Source organism: Rhipicephalus sanguineus, chromosome 2 (genome assembly GCF_013339695.2).
Source record: "Rhipicephalus sanguineus isolate Rsan-2018 chromosome 2, BIME_Rsan_1.4, whole genome shotgun sequence".
NCBI classification, from domain to species: domain Eukaryota; kingdom Metazoa; phylum Arthropoda; class Arachnida; order Ixodida; family Ixodidae; genus Rhipicephalus; species Rhipicephalus sanguineus.
The window spans coordinates 87,389,555-87,413,751 of record NC_051177.1 but is presented as its reverse complement, the minus strand read 5'-3'; the positions used below and the strand labels follow the sequence as shown (position 1 = coordinate 87,413,751).

General features: G+C 43.4%; 1 protein-coding gene across 1 annotated transcript; it reads left to right on the top strand.

The window, feature by feature from the left end:
* The first annotated feature begins 902 nt into the window (after positions 1-902).
* On the top strand, positions 903-22,337 carry LOC119383309 (bone morphogenetic protein 7). Its single transcript, XM_037651387.2, has 6 exons — positions 903-1,329; positions 4,661-4,853; positions 7,246-7,397; positions 10,157-10,363; positions 12,868-12,944; positions 17,781-22,337. The coding sequence occupies exons 1-6, from the start codon at positions 945-947 to the stop codon at positions 18,033-18,035; spliced, it is 1,269 nt and encodes a 422-aa protein (XP_037507315.1). The 5' UTR covers positions 903-944; the 3' UTR covers positions 18,036-22,337.
* The last annotated feature ends 1,860 nt before the right edge of the window (positions 22,338-24,197 follow it).

Below are 24,197 nucleotides of genomic sequence, written 5' to 3'. Positions count from 1 at the left end.
GCGCGCCGTTTTGGGAAGCAAAAAAAAAAAAATAAAGTAAAATACAACGGAGAGACATCGGCGTATGAAAAAAATTCCACGTATTCCCGAAGTGTCGCAGCACAGGCCAAGCAAAAGAAATGATCGAAAAAGGCGCGCGTTTTAAAAATAAAAGCTATGCCGTACATGTACGACGAAAACCCCTTGGTACCGGGAAGCTTCTGCCGTACATGTACGGCGAAAACCCCCAAGGGGTTAACCCCACATCGTTTTAATCTCTACCGCGAGCGGGGCCCCGACTTGAAAACTGCGCTTTCAACGTCACCACACCGAGTGCGCGTGACCTTTGGCGCTCCCCCGCATGGGGCGCTAGTTTCTTATGCTTTTTAGGCGGGCGTTTTGAAGTGAAGTTAAAATGGTCACAATTAACTACGCTAGCATTAGTTATACGATACGTTAGAGCATTTACGATTCAATTTAGGGATTACCAGACACAAAGCTTCAAATTACACTGAAAAAGTTGCAAACAAAGATTTTGCTGTCAGGGGTCTATCTTATCGGATACAATAATTCCGGAAGTATCTTGTATCTGTATCTCAAATACTTCTTGTCCGAGTATCTTGTATCGTATCGTGATACAATTTCAAAGTACCTTTGCTCAGCCCTGACTCCGAAGTACAGCTCGGACTCCGAGTTCTGCACGCATGCGGCGTGCCACTTCGCAGTTCGCAAAGTAAAGAACAATACGGATACATCGCTCGACCGCGCAGACCACGAAAAGCGGAACACGAAACAACGGCCGCCAGTTCAGTAATTACATATATTGCAGTTTAAATAATGTACACCGACCTAAAAAAGATGTGGTGCTTCAGTCGTGCAATCGGGTATTTTGCTCAATTTTGACCGAATCACACAGCACGTCCGGCAACACTGTATTTTGACAGGCGACAGAAAAACGAAACAAAATGTGGCTGTTGCGTTTCAAAATTGAGATGTCTCTTTGCATATCATTACTCGCCTTATCAGTGCAGCTTTGTTCTGCCGCTTATTACGCGGACAATGGCGTGGACCAGACCATCATTTACCGCACGTTGCCAAAGTCTGAAAGGCGTGAAATGCAGCAAGAAATATTGAACCTGTTGGGACTCGACCACAGACCCAAGCCGAAGATCCACGAGCGAAGGTTCTCCGCACCACGCTACTTGCTCGATCTCTACAACTCTTTCAAGGATGAAGACAACGGGGACATTCACCTCGACGCTACGCAGGCACACAATGAGTTCATCACAAACAACCAAAGTTTGCGGATGATCAACGATTCCGATGTTATCATTAGCTTTCTCAACCATGGTGCGTACCTGCATTCCTTGTTTGTTTATTTCTGCGTCGAGCGCGCGCGAGCGGCTCTCTGGAATGCCAGCGTTCATTCATGAATCTCGACAGTAGGGTAACAGGTCAGGATGATCAGTACGGTCCAAGCTGCAATTCATTTTTGGTCAGGAAATGACTTCTGTGTTCGCGCTTACACGATGATTCACGCTTGGCGAGGTTTTGTTTTACAGTACAGGCAGTCACGGGTGTAAGGCATTTGCTCGCTCGAATATGAGAAAAAAAAAACGAGGCATAAAAAAAAAGCAGTAATTCTCTTCCCAACTTGTTCGCCTAATCAACGGCGGCACGCTTCCCCCCACCCCTCCCACTGCACTGATGTAGCTAATCTTGTCTGTCTGTTTGTCATCACTGCGTAGGATTTCCCTTCTTATAACGTTCGGTTAGCTTCGGCGGTTTCCCGCATTAAAACCGTAGAAGTTGCGTCGAAAGCTTATGGTTTTTGTACTTACACTTCTTGCGATTGCATTCAGAAAGGCTTTATTTCACATTCTGGGGCCAGCATTTCAAGCACACATGCAATAGCTCTGCACAAACGAAAGGAATGACAAATGACTAACTGGTTCTGAAAGAAAAAAAAAGCACATACCAAGCTCACATATACATCTATATTAAAAAAAAACAACTAGTATTTATATGAAAGTTTATGCCAGGGATAAATTTTTCAAGAGTTGTCCAAATCGTTGCTGTGTGCATTGGAGCATCTAAAGTAGCTTATGTTATCTAATGTGCGCCACAATGAATGCTGCAGTGTGGGCTTCAGTAATTCATGCTGTTTTGTAAGTTGGTTGGGATCCACATAAGGTGTTTTAGTGCTACTGAAATCAGTAAATTGTAAGAAAGACGAAAAGTGATAGTACACAGTGTGAGTGGTTCATTTTGAACGCAGTGCCACAGCAGGTAGACACCAATTTTGCATGCTTGCAGCAACTGCATCAATAACACAATGCCACATCAAGAAAGCTGGACTCACTGTCAAAGCGATAGATAGATGTGTCGCTTATACACTCTCTGCCCTTCTGAATGTGATAGGCTTCTAGCAGTTCCAGTCACAAAGTGTCAACATTTCTTCCTATAATCTTATTCTCGTGAAGCTACGGCTCTCATTCTTAGCGCTGAAATTGCCTTGCATGCTGTGCTTTGAGCTGTCAATAAATTCAACTTTTTGTTGTCATACGCTAGCCTTCTGATGCATTCAAAAGGTAGAGTGACTGCCCTGGAAAGACATCAGTCTTAAGATCATCACTTCACCTACTCTTGAATGCTTGGTGAATGCAGCAACACAGTAAATTTGTATCTGCACCCACCCCTCATGGTATGTGCCCTGTGTGGAACAGCACCAGGATGAGAACTATGTGAAGCTCAAGAAAACGACGTGCGAATCTCTGTGCAATTGCTAAAGCTGTCAGACCTTAGTGAGCAACTGCAGGTCTTGACATGTACCTCGAGATAAAGAGGCACTGTAAGTTTTTCTTCTTTTTTTTTTCTTTCTCCTTTCATCTCATAAGTCCTTTTGTCCTGTACAGAGAAGCAACCTGGATGCTTGTCTAATTAACCTTTCTGCCTTCATTTTATCTGCTTTCCCTCTCCTTACTACGACAAGCATGATTGCCTCAGCATTGTATATCTTCGCATCAGCACGTTATTCTTAACCTCACACTTAAGGGCCAGTCAACAGTCTCTGACTTGTTTTTTTTACACCTCTGAAACAAGTTTGCCGTATCGGGCAGAAGGCCCTGGTGATCACATTGTGTTGATCCGAGGCGCGATACGCACCTGCCGAGTGTGCCAAGGCACCATAGGCAGGCTGCAGTTCAGTGATTCTCAAAGGGGTCATCAGACAGGAAGGTAAATACATCCTTACGAACGCCGCCCTAGGAGAAAAAGAGCGCCGTCCCAGTGCGTGCGCGCCTCTGTTCATGCAGAATCTCGTGGTTCCGAGACTGTGTGCAGCGCCGCCACGAGGACCGGCACGTGGCAAATGGTGGCACCACTTGCCACTGCGCAGACACATCATTTTGAAAGACAATTCCCACGCCTCTCTCCAGTGCTTGTCCAGTCCTCTTTGCCTGCAAAGTGACGTAATCTTGCCCATGGGTAACTTTACGTAGCACTGACTTCGTCGAGTGGTCCTCTGCACTAGGAAACAATGCCATGATCCTGTGGTGATGTGGTTTTGGCTGTGCAATTAGCCTTTTTCACGGTGCCCCAGCGTATGCACCCTTCCCCTGTCAGAAAATATCACAAAACGTCTCTTCATCTCGGAGGCCTTGCTTCTGGCAATACCGGTTGTCCCGGCCCCTTCCAAAACCCTACCAAAACGGCAGAGGGCAGCACAGGAAAATGAAGGAGGTGGATTGTTGCATATTTGTTTACCTTGCCAGTGCCTTGCATCTTTCACACCTCCCTTCCTCACCAGGTTACTCTTGACACGTGGAAGCCTTGCTCGGTTGTTGGCTGCGCGCCGAGGACGTAATTGCTGACGTCGTGTTATGTTGCCGAAGTGGGCATAGTCATGAGAACGGTGTACGCTTACCCCTCTTCGCGGCAGAGAACGGTAGGGAGGCCAAACGACAAACTGAAACCAGCCAAAGTGGGTTGTTCTAAACCCTGTAACTTCCTTATCACAGTACTTATTTGCAAAATTCTTGCGGGAGCATGTTCACATTGTACAAGTGCGCAGTTATCTCTTCATCACAAATTTCGGACTGCGGGAATGTTTACCGGCCCTTTAAAAGCACACACGCGCACAAAAATGATCTCATTCGTATTGGTTACTTGCCTTTCCACAATACCAAAAGCACCACCCTTGCCATGAAAAGACGTTTGGTTACCTGCCAGAAAAAGTGCAAAAGTAAGACTAGTGGTGACACCACCTTGAGGGTCCCACATCCCCTTGTCATGACATTTTAGGTTTCTTACAGCATTTACTAGGGCTTATGTAATTCCTTATCAGTAAAAATGCATTAAATTGTGTTCTAAGGGCACCAGAGACTTAACATGGCAACTAATGAGAACTTTTATTGAACCAACATGGCCAAAACACTGAAAAGAATATGCACTTTGAAATTCTTGATGTTGCACTGACATCAGGAATTATGAGTCTGTGATTCTGAAATAAAGGTGATAATTAGTTAGAAAGAATAACTTATCACTCTACCTTGATTTATTGTTTTTCATTAGTATCCCTTTAATTACAAAGAATAAACACAAACATGAGTGTGTCTTCTTGTATGCTTTTCTATCCTTACTATTTTGTCTATCAGTTTGTAACCACTGGTATGCCTTGCAGCACATCACCATTCACTTCACCTGCGCCATGACAACGAAAAACGGTTTTGGTTCGACGTCAGTGAAGTATCTCCTGGGGAGAAAATTCTCAAGGCGGAACTCAACATCTACCGAGAGGCTGCAGCTAGTAGTTTACCAGCAGACCACACGTGCACACTCGAGATCAGTGTACTGAGGCATGGCGTCAAAATCGAGTACGTAGCATGTTCTCCTTCCCGTAAATTAAATAAAGAATTTGCCTCAATAACATGTGTTCAGTGTGCTGAACAACACCAATATTTCTGGACCAAATGAAATTCTTTTATTACGAATCTTTGGCCAGATTCATGGCTGTTACTATTTCATTATTGGGAATGATGTGGCTTGGTTGTTTGGTATTCGTCTAAAAAATAAGTTTTGAAAATAGCTCTTTGTCAGGTGTTGAGGGCACAAAAATAAAGAGTGGTGTGCTGTGCATGCAAACTCCATATGTCATTTACCTTGAAAATGTTAAGAAGTATTGGAAATTTTAAGGTGAAAAAGCCTTAAGTGCCTCGTTGTGCGGATCCTTCAGCGAAACACGGTGGTGAATGAAGGGGCACAAAAACTCATGTGACCTACGTCACCAACGACGTCACATATCCCAGAAATTTGCGATGTCGCATGATGACGTCATGAGATGGCATTGTTGCTTGGTGAAAGGTGGGCCGATCGCAGAGGTAGTGCAACCCCATGTGAGGTGCAGAAAACTCCAGAGGGGGAAGCACAGTGCAATCGACTGAGAACACCAAGCACTGAGGCTTGTTATGTCTTGCAAGAAGTCTGGTTCCCGACTGTGTGCAATACCGAATGCAATACCGAGTGTGTAGCAGGCCTTCAAGTGTTTCAGTGGGTGTAACAGGCTCTAGAACTTTTAAAACTTATTTGTTCATGAAATACAGGAAAATAAAATCACTGACACGCATAGGTCGGCAAAAAATGTGGAGCTCACTCAGACTCACTCACGAAACATACCTTACCCTCAGGGCTCACTCGGACTCAGACTCACCAAACTTTTCTTCATCCGGACTCACTCGGACTCAGATTCACTATAATTTTTCTCAACCGGACTCACTCGGACTCAGACTCACCAAAATTTTATTCACTCGAACTCACTCAGAATCAGACTCACGGCTCGATCTGAGTCTGAGTGAGTCTGAGTGAGTCGACTCATGAGTCCATTAGCATTTAATTATCTTTTTCCTACCATAATGTCAATGCTCTTTAACGCCAATATTTCGCATAATCGGTGCGCTACTTAGCACCTTTCGATCTCGTACATTCAAATACGAGTTATCTTAGTTTGCAGTTCAATAAGGACCTTTTTATTGAAAGTCATGACTCACACGAGATATTTTTATCAGTAACTTCCTGTGAAAAAGTCTGCGGGGGGAGATCAAGGCACCTCCCCCCCTCTCCCTCCTCAACTCACGCCTCTGATCAATAAATATTGAGCTGACGTATGAACGGTAGTGCGTTGAAGTATGCGGGAGTATACCGGGAGTACAAACGTGAGCTGACATAGCGCTGATAGTAATGCTAAAGTTGAGTAGATTGGACCATAGGTCGGCAAAAAATGTGGAGCTCACTCAGACTCACTCATGCAATATATTTTGCCCTTAGGGCTCACTCGGACTCAGACTCACCAAAATTTTTCTCAACCGGAATCACTCGGACTCAGACTCACCAAAATTTTTCCCAAACGAACTCACTCGGACTCACGCTAACAAAAACTTTACTCACCCGGACTCACTCAGACTCAGACTCACGTCTCGATATGAGTCTGAGTGAGCCTGAGTGAGTCGACTCATGAGTGAGTTTGCCGACCTATGCTGACACGTTACTGTTTTGCTCTGCAACCCTTTCTGAAGAGCACAGGGACGCAACTTTAGGGAGATAGTATTTCGTTGCATATTTTGGCACTGATATCTCAAAAGCAGTGTGTGTGTATCGGGTCTTCCGACGACGCTTCTTTACTGCTTCCATTTAATTGCGCTGTTGCTATATGCGTCGCAATTTTAGCTTGTACAAAAGCTAAGGGGAGTGGCCTTGACAAATAGTTTTCAGAAAATCTCGTTTTGCCCCCAAAGATTCGTGTTGGGCCTTGGTGATCGTGGAGGCAGAAGTCAATGCGATGTCAAATGATTTGAGGGAAATCTTGTCATACATGTTGCCAACTACTCCTTAGTAGGAAATATAAAAACCCCTTGGAATGATATCGCATTGTGCACTTCATGAAACCGTTCGTTTAAAAATGTTATATTTTTCAGTTTTTGTTTTTATCGTACAGTTCCACCTTGCTTTTTATGTTGCTCAAATCTCTCATTACCACTGCATTTCTTTGTAGCTTTGTTGATATCATTTGTGAATTTGTACTTATGTATTGTGTCACTATACACTAGTATGGTGTCGCCAGTCGCTTTTTTGCCGAAGTGAATGCGACTTCTGTTTGAGTTGCTGTTACTGCTTTTTACTGGGAGCTTGCCTCATACTTTGTTTGAAAAATGTGAAAGCTTTCCTTCCTTCATTTATTTATTTGTGTATTGTGCCATTTTTGTTCTTTTGCAGAGATGTTATACTCCAGCACGTGGACAATCTAACTATAGATGCAAAGACACACGGGTGGCTCACGTTTAACGTCACCGAGCCATTTCTGACGTGGGTGGCATTTCCCAACGAGAATATGGGTCTCTTTATGCAGACTCACTGCAAAGCATCAGGTGAGCACTTTAGTCAAGATTGTTCTGATATAATGTTGGCTGTGTATATTCTACTGGACCTGTTACTAAGTAGGATCCCTCTTTCTGGACAGTTTGATTGGAGTCATTATTTGATATGGGTCTCTTTAATCAGTGCTGGCTGTTAGGAAAGTCTCTGAGAAGCAACAATCTGGCAGCCAAACTGAGAACCTAGGAGCAATGGTAATTTTATTGTGATACGACATTATTTAGAGAGCTCAATTCACTTTAAATGTTAGCTGATGAACTTGATGTTCCTAAATGTGTATATGCGTGCGTGCAAGCACTCACACACTTGATATATCTGATATCAGTCCCAATATTTTGGAGCCTTGAAGGCCATTTGTACTGTCCTTTCCTTTCTGTGCGCAATGGGTGTTAAGCTGAAGGCCAACTTTGGCAATAAATCAATTTTTGCGTTAATTCTGATGCTTTTTGTTCATTTGTGGGTTTTCGTACAGTTATTTAATTTTAAACTGAATTTTTCTGTTGTCATTTCAATCAACCTATCTTGTGTAACAAACCCAGCATATTCAGCTTTCATTGAACTCTCTCGATCTTTCTCTAAAAAGCAGGGGAGCAGAGAGTTGTCTAGTTTTTCTCAAAATTAAGTTTCATCTTGGCCATTGTGACTCGCATATGCTATTTGTACCGCCACTTGGTTCTGGCTGTATGACATGATGGTGTGCACAGGTTTGCGTTGAAGGTGTGGCTGGAAGAGTCTGTTAGACAAATCCAAAGCACCAAGGCACTGAGGGGCGTAGTGAAGGAACGGGCAACGAATGGGGCGAGAGCAAAAATTTATTCGCATGCCATGAATTATATCCCTTTCAGGTGGAAATTAAGTCTGCCAGTTAAAACAAGGATCTTAGCATAATTTCTGACTCTCATGCATCAATAAAAGAGTAATTAAAAAATGGAAGCACAAATTATATTTTTATTGCTTTCCACGGTGTCCACATTTGTGGACATATTGCACTCTACTAACAATAGTATTCTAGCTTACTTGGCCAGGTGTTTGGTGAAAGCCATCTTTTCACTGATTCTTGCTTCATTATCTAAAGACTGACAATCCACGTTGTGTAAAACAGCTGAAAACAATCATTCTGAGCAGACAGGCGTGAGAACGTGGGGCATTTTTGGCACTGAATTCAGCTCTTCGCTGTGCATCCGTCACGGCGGCGGCACTCACGTGCTCATATGCTTCAGCCAGTGATTGTATCTGTCATACTTCAGGCACCTTTATGTGGTGGAAAATTTGAAATTCTGAAAATACAGATAGAGGAACCTGCAATGTTTTGAGGCACCATGTAACAGTTTATTTATTAAACACTTTCAGCCTCCAAATGCCTTTGCATTAATTTAAAACTGAAGGAAGCTATTGTGGCTCAGCATCAGGTGATGCTTTGTACTTTCTTCACTATGAGAATGACACTTGTGGGACACAATTTCACCGCCTGAATGATCTTTCTGCACCAACAAAGTTTATCAACATTGACAGGTATTTATGGGCAATGGAAAAAAGTGTTGGAGTCAAGTGTTCCATCCCTTCCCGGAAAGCCGGAACATCAAAACCTACAGCTGGCTTTTCTTGTTTGGAAAGAAATGATGCTAAGTCCCTGTCACTAATCTCTGTCGCTAAACTAAGTCTCTGTCGCTAAGTCCCTGTCATTAGCAGCATTCAAGAGGGCTGTTATTCTTCACGCTGAAAAACTAACAACTGCTCATTCTGTTCCTGGGCCTTCATCTTTCACTCTGCACCAAGCATGTTAACGTACCAACTAGCCCCTTTCGGTCCTGGCCACAGTGTTGTCTTGGCCCTGTTAACCCATTCACTTCATCTTTCTGCTATCCTCCTCGTCTTCTCTTACACACACAAAATGTATTACATGGACTATGCTTAACTGCACGTGCAAAAATAAAAAAAAAGAAGTCCACTGCCTGTTTTGTGTCCTCTTTTGTTTTAGTCTATGTCATTCTTGTGTTGTAACCAGGGGCTTTGGAAGCAATGGGAGGGGAGTTTAATTGTAGCGGAGGGGTGACTTGGTTCTCAAAATGATGCGCTCAGTCTCCCCTTCTTCAACTTTTCCACCATTGTTATGCAGGCCATACCCAGTATCCATGCTGATATACGTAATAACTGTATCCATGACCACCTTACTTGGCACCTGTCGCATGTTGCCATGAACACACATCCGTTCTTTACAGTCAAGGGGTGAAGAAGGGCCCATTTTTTATTGCTAAATTGCTTTTTCATGTTTTAATATTATAGAAAGCCCACTGGGTAGAGAGGGAGGAGAAACATTTATTGAGTCGGCTAGTTGTGCTGGGCCAGGTTACATTCCCCCACTAGATAGCCAGCAGGTCAAGCCTACTGCTGACCTCACAGGCGCACTTGAGGATCCAGTCTTGGACGTCCAGGTTTAGAGCTACGCAGCAGGGTCTTCCAGTCGTCTGGAAGCAGGATTTCCACTAATTCCAGCAATTGGTTTAGTTCGATTGTTTTACCATTTCCAAGCATGGCACATTTTAATAAGGTGCCACTGAGATGCAAACTGTCACGCTGCAGGGAAACTAACCTGAACTTGCATTTCTATAAATATTTTGATCCCATACTCCCTCACCCCTCTCGAACACTTCCAAAGCCTCTGGCTCTTATGAAAGATGAAACACTTCCCTGGCATGCTTACAAAAGTACTGGTATCCTCTTTTTAATAGATGACGAATGAAATGTTGTGCAGGACACAGTATGCACCCCCACGAGTTGCATCCGCACGATCTCGGCCTAGTAGGGTCAGGTGGCCGCAATGACCTACAGCCATTCATGGTGGCCTTCCTGCGAGATGGGGGACCCAGCCGTCGCCGCCACCGTGTTACACGAGCTACTCGCAAGCGCCACAGTGCTGATGTCAGCTACAGCGGCCGACATGAGAAGAACCCATACTTTGGTATGCTGTTACATTATGTCATCTTAGCTTTCCTTGTGTGGTAGCAGCTAAAGTTGCATCTCAATGTGCTGGTATTGTCTGGAGTGTGTTGAGCTCTTTTTGTACTTATGGCCACAGGTGGTGAACCAATTTCATAAAAGTGTTTGAAAATTGTGATATGACATGCAGGGTCCCTGGGGTTGGCCTTATTAGAGGAGTGAGCATTGGTGTCCCGAAAGCTGTGGATTTGTCGCGTATAAGATTGTGAGCTGCTGCAAGTCTAAGGTTCTAATGTACATGAATGGCATGGAGAGGCATTACCAGCTTGCCAAAGGAGAGAAGTATGTCTTGCGCTGCTTCTGATGGCCTGTGCAAGCTGTCGACTAAATTATGGTTAAATTATGGCTTAATATGTTGGCTTAATGATGGTAAGTGTTGGATAATCTTGACTAGTCGCTGTTACAGCAGCATTGTTGTGTTCATTGCGTCTCAAGCCTATGAATAAACTCTCTGGCGATTTTATGCATGGCTGAAATATTTAATACATATATGCCCAGTGTCCTACATATAGGATGCTTCTTTGATGCACTCTAACATCGCTATTTCTTTAGCTGATGACTAGCGCCACCTACAGCACATCAAGCAGGTCTTATTCTCAACGTGTGCAAGCCTAGACATTGCTTGCTTTTCATGCTGCCACATGCCGACCGCTTTCTCCAGGCAAACGCGTGATTTGTGTGAAAGACGTCATGGAGAGGAAGAAGTGCACGTGAAATGTCGACCGATTTCTCCGGGAAAACGTGTGCTTTGTATGAAAGACATCGTGGAGAGGAAGAAGTGCAATGTCGGTGTGCACGTGAAATGTTTCAAGGCTTACCACACTCGCACATATAGTACCTCTAATGCCCAGTGTCCTCTATGTATAGGACAGCTTCAAAAACAGTGTTGCGTTTACCTGGCAGTATATAAAAAACATGTGCTTTCTTTTGAAAGTAGTACACTTTTTGTGAAAAAAAATATTTATTTTGTAATTTTCTCTGAGTTTGGACATATATGGGCTAAGGCACATCTCGTGCTTCAGCATTCATCGCGCACTTCTTATTGTCATGAGTGGGAAATGAAGTGTGAAGTTAATAGTGACATGAAAAGCAAAAATTGTGTGCTGTAATACGAATCTTGTCTGTACGTTTTCACGTATACGTAGTCAACTATCTGAGTTCTGTGGGAGAGCACACGCGCCCATTTCCTTTCCTTAAGGCTGGCGCGATCGCGAACTGACGGTGGTAGCTATGGGACCACTAGGAAAGGAGCACCGTCGCCCTTTCCTGCCGGACAACCCCTTCTTCCCCGTCACTCCGCGCGCCAATCCTCGCATCCCGGCTCGCGGGAAAGGGAACTCGCCCTGCGAGGGAATCAACCCTCGCGGTGGGGAGGGACACGGGAGGTGAACAAAACTGCCAACCAGGCAGGGAGACGCTCTCTCGTGCCCTGCTGACCTACGAAGGAACATCTCACCGCCCCGAGACCCGCGAGCCGGGATGCGAGGATTAGCGCGAGGAGTAGCGGGAAAGAAGGGGTTGTCCGGAAAGGGCGACTGTGCTCCTCTCCTAGTGGTTCCTTCGCTCCCACTGTCAGTTCCCGATCGCGCCTGCCTTAAGGAAAGGAAATGGGCGCGCGTGCTCTCCCACAGTTCATCCTACCTGGATTTTGGTTTTTATATTGTACACAGCATGACTTGGAGGGGTCATTTGAATGTAGCATTATTCTACACAGTGCATGACGTGGCGGTGCTGAACAGATGAGAATTAGTGGATAGATATGCAGCAGTACTGGTAATGAGGTTCAGAACATTGGTGTGCCAAGTAGGACTTCAGAGGCACAGTTCTGGTTTTACGTTTATTTGTTGTGGCTGGTTTTGCGGGCTTACAGTCACGCTGGGCTTACAGTCACTCTAGTTCATTTGTGGCATCTGAACATGTTTATGTCACCTCGAGCAGTTGCGAGCAGAAACACATATGCTGGATGATGGGGTAGGTACAAATTCAACTAGCAGCCCATGGTGACCCTAAACTATAGTGCACTGCTGCTTCAGCTGCACAGCATTGTTACTTCTCTATCTGATTCCCTCCCTATCTGAGGTGATCTAAGCAGCATTGGCGTAACGATGCTAAACCAAAATTAACTGCATAGAGTAGGCAAAGTGTTTGCTCATCAGTTGTCATGTCGGTAATGAGTCTCATCAATGGCCCGAACATCAGGGACTGTATTGTCATCGGGATAACGAGTGTACAATAATGGTAGTTCTGATAGTGCTTGAGATTTATCCGTACCTCGGAAAACTTTTTTTTGTGCAATTTTTGTTCTCATATTATTATATGGGGTCCACAAAATATGACAAGCTGGTAGCATGAAACCAAACATACATGGCATAAAATGGTTCTCTGGCATGTAAGCAATCTGTTGGGCCATATTTCATAGAGCATTTATTGTTGTTTACTTATATATTCTTTTTTGTTCTCTTCAAGACACGCGACCATCTGGACGAAAGAACAGCTGCCAAAAGCGAAACTTGTTTGTGAGCTTTAAAGATCTTGGGTGGCAGGTAAGCTCATCAATGTCCTCTTATGCATGTTTTAATGCTGTTAACGAGCGAGTGCTCAGTCATTTGTGCAGCTTGTATGTGAGTGGCATGTAAAATATTAGTTTGACTAGTATGGTCACGGCATCAACAGTAATAGCGTGAAATAATGTCACACTGCTACTTTAAAGTGTGTGTACAGTTGGACCCCTCAATAACGAAAACCATCAAGAACGAAATTCTTGCGGCAACGAAGAAATCTGGTGTCTCTAGCGAACGTTGCCCCCTCTCAACAGTGAAGAGATTTTAAAAAACCCTCCCGCAATAATGAAAGTTTCAGGTAGTGATCCGCAACATTTTTTTCAACCCGTGAGCTAGTTGGGAACAGAGAAGTTTAAAAATTGCAGCACTGCTCATTGGGCAAGCCAGGCACTTACGTTTCCTCCTACAAGCATCAGTGCAACCATTGCTGTTTACATTCGGTCAGATGATGACGATAGCAACAAGACTTCTTTTTCTTCCCTAAGAACAGTTTTTTGCTAACGCCTCTGTTGGCAACTACGTTGGCGCATCACTCAAGTGACGACACTAGTGACGTCATGCTGACGGACATTGTGTAGACTTTTCGATCAGCTTACAGCGCAAAAAAGATGAGGACGCAGACCAAGGATGTGACGACACGAGTGCGTCCTCGTCTGCGTCCTCGTCTTTTTTGCACTGTAAGCTGATCGAAAATGAACTATAACCAACTAGCCCAGATTTCCCTTATTGTATAGACTGCCTGACTGCTTGCTGCCGTGCTTGTCTCCTGTGTGCACACCAGAATCTACCACGCTTCGCTTACGTGTGCTGAACTTGGGCGAAGTTCTTGATGCTTTTAACATCACTCTCACTTTCCTCGGCACCCACGACGACAATGAAGCTATGCAAAGCTTATTAAACTGTGAGGCTCAAGCAGTCAGGCTTCTGCGAAGCTAAGTGAAACAAAGTAACATCAGCGACTTCTTTAAATAAATATTTGTTGTGTGAAGTAATTTGTGAATGTATTTTTCTATTTTCGTGACAGCGGAATTCTCACGAGAACGGACAAGAATCGCTTCCCCAGCGATTTCGTTATTGAGGGGTTCGACTGCAGAAAGTTTAATTGGCAATACTGTAAAACCTTGTTCATTGGGATCTGGGAAAAAAAAATGAGAAAGATGTCATAATTAATCAAATCTTAAATTACTGAGGTTACCGAGAATGGAAAGCAGGAAACCAATGCTTACTACATCAGTGTGCTTTTATTTACTGAATTAATCGGGTAATCTAGTTCCTGTTTAATGGCCCAAGCCAGTCTAACCACTTTGTTAGTTCATATTGCATTGCATAGAATTCTCCGGAATACTGAAAACGGAAAATGTGATTTGTTGCCGCTAGCTGAGCAAGTAAAACAACTTATCATTCGAAAGTGCACTTATAATCAGGCTGAAAGAGGCATGTCATCATCGTTTTGCTGCTAGAACTCGCTATTCAGTCACCATCTAACCAGTGGTGATGACACTGGCCAAGTTGACTCTGACTAGGTTTCCACGGATGTAGTTTTTGGGTTGTTGCTTCATATGGAATTGCATCGTACGAGAAGCTTTTCTACAAGCTTTCAAAAAAAATATGGAAGGCTTGCATTATAATCAGATAAGTGCTGTAATTACTCATTGTAATCTGTGTTCAAATTAAAATCTTTCTGGAGCAGCTTGATTTCAACGGGAGGCAACCTGTGTGACACATTCACCTCACTCCGAGTCACATGCTGCTGTTAGTAGAACCATTGCTCCAGCCTCTATTGGGGTCGTGAGCATGTAATGTGACCAGCCAAGTTTTAATTATTTATTTACTAGAGCTGTGTGAATAGCAAAATTTTAGGTGCGAAGCGAATTCGAATATTGAAGTGTGAGTGCGAATCAAATCGAATATTTTTCGAATATTTCTCGAATACTTCTAGAATATTTTTCGAATACTTCGAAGCGAAATTGCAGAAGAAAAAACTGGAGAGTATTCCTAAGCATATTCTTATGAGATAGCAACATGAAAGTGTTTCTTTTCACTAGGTTGATACACTACCCCACCTGCGCTTCATCAACCTAGTGAAAAGAAACACTTTCATGTTGCTATCTCATAAGAATATGCTTAGGAATACTCTCCAGTTTTTTCTTCTGCAATTTCGCTTCGAAGTATTCGAAAAATATTCTAGAAGTATTCGAGAAATATTCGAAAAATATTCGATTCGATTCACACCCGCAACTTTGTCTTATTAAGAATGAGGCAATGTAGAGGCCGAATTGTATTTATGTACATGATTTGGTGCAACCAAAGTGTTGCCGATAACACTTTACATGTGATATGCAAAGATGCCATTTTCTCAGCATCTCCTCCTCTTTCAACTTCTGTGGAAGCCCAACTGATTTGGCGGACAAGGGTGTGCTCCCTTCTTCCAAATCTGCCTCGTAGATGTCGATGTATAAGAACATCTGAAATTTTGGATGCTAAAAAGCTTCAGCTTCCGATTTTTCGGACTTCCTGCCCAAATTTCAGGTCCAAAACAGCATTAATTGAGCCCCCACCTCTGCCACATCTTTCATCTCCATGTTGTAACCAGCGTTTTCTTGAGTTAATACATTTGCGACTGCAGCGGAGCTTGAAAGGCAGCTTTGCCGCAATACGGGGGGTGTGATGAGGTGAAGCATATTGGAAATCTAGGGACCACTTCTAATCGGACGTTGTGTCTTGGCCAAGTTCGACCGTAACGGAGCTTGAAAGGCAGCTTTGCCGCAATGCGGGTGTGTGATGAGGTGAAGCATACAGGAAATCTAGGGATCACTTCCAATTGGACGTTGACTGTGTCTTGGCTAAATTCGACCGTAACAGAGCTTGAAAAGCAACTTTGCCGCAATACGGGGGTGTAATGAGGTGAAGCATATTAAAAATTTGAAGGGGTCACTTTCAATCGGACGTTGACTATATTACAGCGAAAGCTGTTATGAGATCATTTCACCGGCCGTTTTTGGCGCCATAGTTGTCCGCCGCTGCCGCCGATGGTGTCCGTAACCAGTATCGCTCGAAATAAGAAAAAAAACGAGACAAGAAAAAAATTCCAGGATGGAACGAGGTTCGAACCTGGGCCCTCTGCGTGGGAGCCCAGTGTTCAACCTCTGAGCCATGCCAATGCTTGAAATTGCTTTGCAAAAAGGTCCTATACAGGCTTCATGTCGGGAACGAACCACATTAGCATATGCAATATAGCGTGGTAGAAGAGTAAAATAAGCACCAAGCGTCGCACAACGCAAATTCTGTAGCCAGGCGTCACACAATGAGAATTGCGCAACGAGTAGGTTGTTGAATGCTTCCAACCCATTACAAAGGGTTCTGCCATAATTCTTCGTCGTCATCAGGCACAGCATCAACAAAGTGCGCATAATGCCTTACATGCGTTTAGCAGGTACGACGGCTCTCCGCAGAATGACGTAAAATGGCACAGTGCCTGCTGCCCTACTTCTCATAAATTAGAATGATTTATAGCGCAGTGGGTTCCTCACAAGTGCACTTGTATTGGTTGCCAAGGAAGCCCATAAGCGCATGATCCATTTCCTCGGGGTCTCAGTAAAGTCCCCCCCCCCTCCCCCCGGTCTCTCTCCCACGTCAACGTATGTTATGCAGCATGACGGGAGAGGGAAATAGCGACCGGGCGTCACCCAATGCAAATTACATAACTGGTGGGCCGTTTAAAGCTTCCAACCCATTACAAAGGGCTGAACCATAATTCTTCATCGTTATCAGTCGTCGCGTCAACAAAGTGCACATAATGCCTTACAGACAAGTAGCTGGTGCCTCGCTTCTCCGTAGAATGACGAACAATGGCTTGGGAGGTGCCTCCCAACTTCGCAAAAATTGTGATTTATGGCATAGTGGGTACCTTTCTAGTGTACTTGTATTGTAGCCCCAAGAGAGCTTACAACGGGCTCTAGAAACGCCGCTCTTCCAGCTTTCGCTGTGTCTGTGCTGCGGTTTCAGCGCAGGCCTGGCGTTTTTTATTTGTCTTTGGGAAGTTCGAATTGTTCGAATAGTAAAATTCCAGTGTGAATCGAATCGAATAGCGAACACTATTCGAAAAATATTCGAAATTTCGAATATTCGCACACCCCTATTATTTACTTATTTATCAGTACCTTACAGGGCCCTCATGTGTCATTGTGTAAGGGGGGTAATACAGCAAATACATAATAGAGATAAATATGCCTAGGTAAAACATGGATTAGGACAGAAGATGCAGCTGAACTCACGAACATAAAAACATACATATGTAAAATGTACTAAAAAAGCAAGGTATTAGCCTTTGCCGGGCAATTACCCGGCAAAGACTAAATTCAGGGATGAAAAGAAAAGGTTTGATCCCATAGAAATGTATGGGTGCTGAACAAAACATGTTCTTACCTCTAGTATGGGTGATAAATTCTTAGTATGGGTGCTGGTTGGAACTTTCAATCAAGACCAGATTGACAAAAAAAGAAATTGAATTAACCGGAGTCAAATCAAGAGGAGCCTACTGTATTGCAATGGAAGAGTACAAATTACCAGTTTTTAGTTATTAATGAGGTTCATGTCAGCCAGCTTTTATTATATACCTTGTGATTCAAGATAACTGGCTGATGCTTCCTTAGCATTCTTGATGGTGTTTTGTCCCAAAATTTTGCTAGCTAGTGCTATTGCGAAGTAAGCATAACGGCATAAATTCTGCTATTTGTCACCTATTGAGAATCGGAGCTTTCCAGTTTTCATGCATTTGGCGTGCGTGTTTACTATTTTCCTTTGGTTTTTCTTGTACAGGATTGGATCATAGCTCCAGACGGGTACACAGCGTTCTACTGTGACGGAGAGTGCTCGTTCCCACTCAACATGAACGCCACCAACCACGCCATTGTGCAGACCCTCGTGCATCTGGTGGATCCCGCTCAGGCACCCAAGCCCTGCTGCGCTCCCACCCGCCTCTCGGCCATCATGGTGCTCTACTTCGACGACAATTCCAACGTCATCCTCAAGCGCTACAAAAACATGGTCGTCAAGGCTTGCGGATGCCATTAGGCTGCCCTCTTTTCTACAAACACAGTGTGGGCCACATTTTTCCGCCGATCCGTCAGTTATTCGAGGGCAATCCGTCACAATGGTCTAGTGGTTATGGTGCTTGACTGCTGACCCGAAGGTCGCGGGATCGAATCCTGCCCGTGGCGGCCACATTTTTGATGGAGGCAAAAATGCTTGAGGCCCATGTACTTAGATTTAAGTGCATGTTAAAGAACCTCAGGTAGTAGAAATGTTCGGGGCCGTCCACTGCGGCGTCCCTCATAATCATATCCTGGCTTTGGGACATTAAACCTCAAAAATTATTATTATATTCAAGGGCATCGCTTTTGATGCAGGCCGATAGACCAAGCAGCAGAAGTCAGTGCAAAGAAGGAAACCTGTGGGAAGGTGCAGTCCTTATCTCTGCGCCACTCCTATCGCACAGGAACATTCGAGCACGGACAAAGGAATTCGTACTTAGTGCTGCATTATGGCGATTTTTAAGCACGCTTTGCTTCAGTTGTGCTGTACTTCATCACATTTTGTACTTTGATTGTCAGTGTAAAGGTAATAGCTGACTGGCTCTAGTAACCATTGCAATGGCTGGCATGATAGGAGTGCATTAGTTTCCATCTCATCACAAAGAGTGTGATCAGGATAGGCAGCAGAAATATTGAGACATCAGTCCATGCTTGTGTCCATAGTGGGGCATTGTTCTGCACCCTATACATTACACGGAAGTTAATTGTTGTCTCATGTTGTTGAATGAGACTAATTTTATTGCTTTTTCACTAGCAGTGGTTCAGATTTCAATAGCAGCTCGAAACAGGACCTTGTTTTTGCCCACAAGTCTTGTCTGCTGTCTCATAGGAAAATGCACAAAAAAAAAAAGGTTTCCTCTCCCTGTGTCAATACTTTCACTCTGATTATGTTTGAAGTGGTAAAAAGCATATGTAGGTCAGCTTTCACAGTAATATAGCATGTAACAACAGTCCAAGAGAAATTAAGAGCAGTGGTTCTCGCAAACCTTGGATAAGATTTTATATGGGACCAGCTTAATTAAGGTTTTTAGTGCCATTACATCTTTGCTATAAGTGTGGGGCCATCGAAGTCCACGGTTGGCCTTAATAGTTTACGGACTGCACAAAGTTTGTATAAGATGTTACGGGACAAACAAAATTACGACTTCACTGCCATTATGCCTTTATTGTAAATGTTGGAATGTTGTTAGTGCACTCGCGAAATGAAGCCTTTGAAAACTGCAAAACAGACTCATTGTCACCTGGTCATATCCGTGCATTCAGTAAGATGTTACTTGTAGAAAATTTGTCTTCCAGCTTTAGTCCACCATTTTTTAAGCTAGGGTACCAAATGGGTATGAGGCCAGAATAGGGACTACACCATTTAGTGGGATATATCACAAACACGTTTACCGGTAGAATCTAAATGTACAGTTCGCTTCAAAAGTTTTCAGATTGCAGGATCTGATGAGAGACTGGGCAGAAAACACCAGAGGATTGTCTAGCTTTAATGATAGCTTTTTCATATCATTACCAACAAGCTATCATGGGGAAGCCAGTCTCTGCATGTTGGCAAGCACATAGCCTAAAAGCATGTTCAAATATGTTATTTATGCAGGATAGTGTAAACACATAGTTCACTGTAGCCTTCAGCTCATGAGCAAGCAAAATTTATTAGCATGCTGCTAGTATTTCGGTAACCATCCTGTGGAATGTACCTGCAAGCAAAAGCAGTCCATTTGCTTTTTGTTTGAATGATAATAATAAATTCTCAGATGTAGTCAGATTCTGACTATTTCACATCACAAAGTTATTCATGTCACTAGCTTGTTCAGATATTGGCACAGAAGCCCCTGAGCTGCAGCTATGCGGCTCAGGAGCTTTGGCAGTCTACTGCAAGTTTGATGCCCAGCCTTGGCAGCTGATAGAGGGGGAATGCAAAAATTCCTGAGGGTAATGCCTTGGATGCAAACATAATCTGGAATTTTCCAAATTATGCTATCTTGGTCTCATAAACCCTTCCATGCTTTGAGACATTAAACTTAATTAGGGAATCAATCAAAGTCTAGCTTAATCACTGATGAATGGTTGAACGCAGCCCTCAGATCGCATTCATGTGAGACCAGCTTGGATATTATTTAATCACGACAAAAGGCTCACGAGTACAAGATGGCTAGGCTTTTGGGTCAGGTTAGATTCATAGTATAGCACTATTGTATGCTTCTCTCTATACCTTGTTACTCTCAATCCAAATTTTTCATTGCTTAGGCCAAAGCAAGGAGAGCTTATAGGAGCATGACAAGTTGCATTGTGTGATGAACTGTGAGTGCGAGGTGCCACTGTCAGGACCATTCGTTTTAGGTTGTTAACATCCGTTGCCGATTGTTTCCTGCTGTGCTTGTTAATGGAGGGACCATATGTATTCAAGTGCTATTGCAATGTACTATTTAACAATGTGCACTTGTGTTCTTGCCAGGCTGTATGCATACCTGAGTAATGCATTTGTGTGACTTTTACTGGTTTCTTGCATCTTCCTCTGTGCCACTTTTTGCCTTCGTCTACAAAGTTGTTTTTTGATAAGCAGACCATTGGTGGCGCGGCATGGGACTCCGATGTCAAGGAGGAACTGAATGCAATGTCAAGATTTCACTGAAATGGCCTCACCTGTGTAGCATATCTTCAGTGAGGAAGTATATATATAGATATTTAATCTCAGTTTTCTTGTTCCTTTTTACATTGTGGCATTTTGAGCATTGCAAACCTACTTATGGTAGTACTTTGAAAGTGTTTCCCTTTACATTGTGAGTGTGTACAATGTTTGGTATAATTTGCAAACTGATTAGAAGAGCTTGATCTCTTTTTTTCAAGAGGCAGAAACGTGGTCACACATCTCGACAAAGTAATATCAACGTACAGGCATTTATCTTTTATGTGGCATTGTTGTTTGTATGTGTACATGTTTTTTTTTTGTTGTTTAGTTAAACCAACATTACGAAATACTTGTTGCTTGTTGCATACTCACTGTGTGATACATGTGTTGTGCTGTCTGCATAAGCTAGACAATTTATTTTGATTAACCGCCTCCTGCGCTGTTGTTACATTACTGCTACTCAAGGTGTTGTTTGTTGCTTGTAGAGTAATGTGAGAGCCTTTTACCTTTTGTGTGTGTACGTATTTATGCATGCCTAGACAAGTAAAAGTTTGCCGTTTAGGTAACTGTACCCTGTAGGCATTGCTTCTGAAACTTCTTGTAATACTCTTTTGTTCATTTACTGCACTTTTTACTGCAATACTCTACAGATTTTACAAGTGTCACAACGTCACTTTAGCTGCAGCGGCATGAGAAGGCTGGTGTATTGTTTCAAGGGACATGCCATGTTAAGTTTTGCGGTGTCATTTTCAAGTTTGCATCAATCATTTTTGCAGAATGTTTAGCCTTTTCTGGACAACTAATCAGTACAGACCAGTGCTTCTGTTAAAATTCTGAGGGCCATCAACTCCAATTGTGTAAATTATTAGTACGGAGTCTGACATGGTAATTCTTTCAAAATTCACAAGTGTCCATTTGTTTTCTCTCGGCTAGACTGTGCCCCTGTGTCGCACCTGTGTGCCTGTCACGTAAGGCCTATTACACGCTAATTACAGAACAGTTTTAGGTACTTGCCTAGCCGGAGCCAATTTCGCGTGGAGTTAATAGCAATATGATCGAGAATGGAATTGTTCGAATATTTTAATCTCGAATTGTTTTATTGTGATCTTGAAACTTCCAAGAACTGTAAACTGTCAATTGCGTACTGAATCGTTCGCAAAAGTCTTTCATATATACTAAAAAAATTCATCTGGGTATAAAAAAAAAATTCTCCCCTCTCTCGTTTAATGGTCAGATGTTCAGACCATGAATGAGTTACCTTAACGAATAAGTGATCCGTGCCCCAATCTCTAGAATGAAATTGCCCTCGTTAATTTTTCTTGCATGCATCGCTGATTTTCATTTCACATCCACATTATTAAGTCTCAACTCCTTTCTCCTTGTTTTTGCTGCCCTGGCGGGCTCAGTCTTCTGCACATGGTTCCTCTCTATGTAGTCGGGAAAATTTCGAGGCCACACAATACCATGGTAACTATTTCTTTGTTAGGCCTGAAAATGAAATGTTTTTGGGACCACATATGGACCACATAAATTTGCAGTTGACTCTAGATCATTTGAACTTGCACAGTAACTCAACATATTGGTTATTTCAAACTGATCTTTAACTTTACTTAGCCATTTCTACATACGAAAAATTACCTAAGTTGATTTTTAAAATGTTTTCATGTGTATCGCTAAAAGGATGTAGTAGAGCAAGTGATAACAAGATCTCATGCACATGAACCCTATAGACGATAACTATATGCTGGTGCGACATGCGCGTGCAACACAGCATACACGGCAATTACTGCTGGACAGAAAGAACAGCACTTCGTCACCTTGTGAGCTATGTCACCATTCCAGGCATTGCACCTCGATGGTGCACGAGGTGAGACCAATGGAAAACGGCCAGCATTTGTTCCTCAGGAGGAACGTTAAGTGTTTGAGGATGCGTGCCAGTAATTGTAGATAGGTGGCTGCTGTGGCTCCACTGCAGAGAATTGAGTGCAGCGTGAAGGTGAATCCACTTTGCTTCAACACCTTTGCAACCAAGTGCAAATGCATGTGCATCTGCACTTGGACGTTCTAATTCATCAAGTGCAGATTGTTGATGCACCGTCAATACCGCTACATCCCAGCTGTGGCAATGCTTCCATTGTCTGTATTGTAGCTACCTGCATTTAGAGGGGCACCTAATTATTATTTTCTCTAACTATATGTCTTTTGTAGGCTTGTGCGAATATTCAAGCACTTCGAATATTCAAACAAATATTACAGTATTCGAATTCGCTTCGAAACGAATTCAAATTCTAGGAAATTTCGAAGTATTCGAAATGAACGAATAGACATATAAACCGCATGTAACCCCCTCTAAAGGTGGTTTCACTGCTGTAGAGGTGTGCTACACCGTGAATACACCTTTCCAAGAGAAATGCGCACTGCCGCGAAGCCCAACTTTAAGGTTAAATGAACATACAGTAAAACCTCGTTAATTCAAAGTCATTGGGACTGTGAAAAATCTAATTAAGCGGGTTTTCGAATTAACCAAACATACAAAAAGCGGGATGCAAGGAACTTTGAATTAGTGGAAGTAATCAGAGGTGGTCGTTTGCTGTGGCCTGCTAGTTTGCGGCTACAAGGTTTTTTTCCAGCGATACCTGGTCCCAATTTTGCCGCTAAACCGGGGAACGGCGGGCCTCGCTGCTGCAAGCAAGAAAAAAAGGAGGAAAAAAAAAAAGGTCTCGTGGTCAACTGGAATGCGGGCCTGTGAAAAAGACCTGCTTCGCTGCAACACAGTGGTGACACGCGGGCAGCATGTCACCTGCTCCTCGCACCGTCAGCGCGTCATGATGCGACCATTCGCCCATTCTTTCTTATAAAATAAAGAATTTAATGATGACCAGTGAGACGGAATTCGCGATGTGGTTCTGGGTGAAAAAGATGATCATTGAAGTTTTCGAACTGAGTTTTCGAAATAGGCGTTGCGGGCAAGTACTCTGCCAGCAGTGCAATTGCACAAATTGCCGGAACAACCGCCACTCGGAGGTTCGCATACATCGCGAATTCCGCCAGACCGCCCTTTATTAATTTCTCTGTTTTCCCAGAAAGAATGGGTAAATCATGACGCGCTGACGCTGAGAGAAGCATGCGTCATGCTGCCCACGTGTCACCGCTGTGTTGCAGTGAAGCACGTCTTCTTTTCGGCAGGCGCACATTTCAGCTGAGCGCCTTTTGTTTTGTTTTTTTCTTGCGCTGGCAGCAGCGAGGCTGGGATGCTTCACTTGTCACTAATAGTATCGCTACACTGCATTGCCTTGTGGCTCCTAAGGGCCATCGTTTCTGCGGATTTGCGGCTAAATCGGGAATTGGCACATGGCACCCAAAGTTTTTGAATTAACCGGGCTGGTACTGACCGCTGCTTCAAATTATCCACTCAAATTTACATTGCAAAATACGGGGCCGCAGAAATCCTTCTAATTATGCGCGATTACGAAATAACAGTTCGAATTAATGAGGTTTTATTGTATTACCCTC

Bases quoted from the DNA above. Each gene is read 5' to 3' on its own strand.
- LOC119383309 (XM_037651387.2), top strand. From the start codon at position 945: ATGTGGCTGTTGCGTTTCAAAATTGAGATGTCTCTTTGCATATCATTA. The intron at 10,364-12,867 runs GTATGCTGTTAC...GTTCTCTTCAAG, and splicing joins TGAGAAGAACCCATACTTTG to ACACGCGACCATCTGGACGA. The intron at 12,945-17,780 runs GTAAGCTCATCA...TTTCTTGTACAG, and splicing joins TTAAAGATCTTGGGTGGCAG to GATTGGATCATAGCTCCAGA.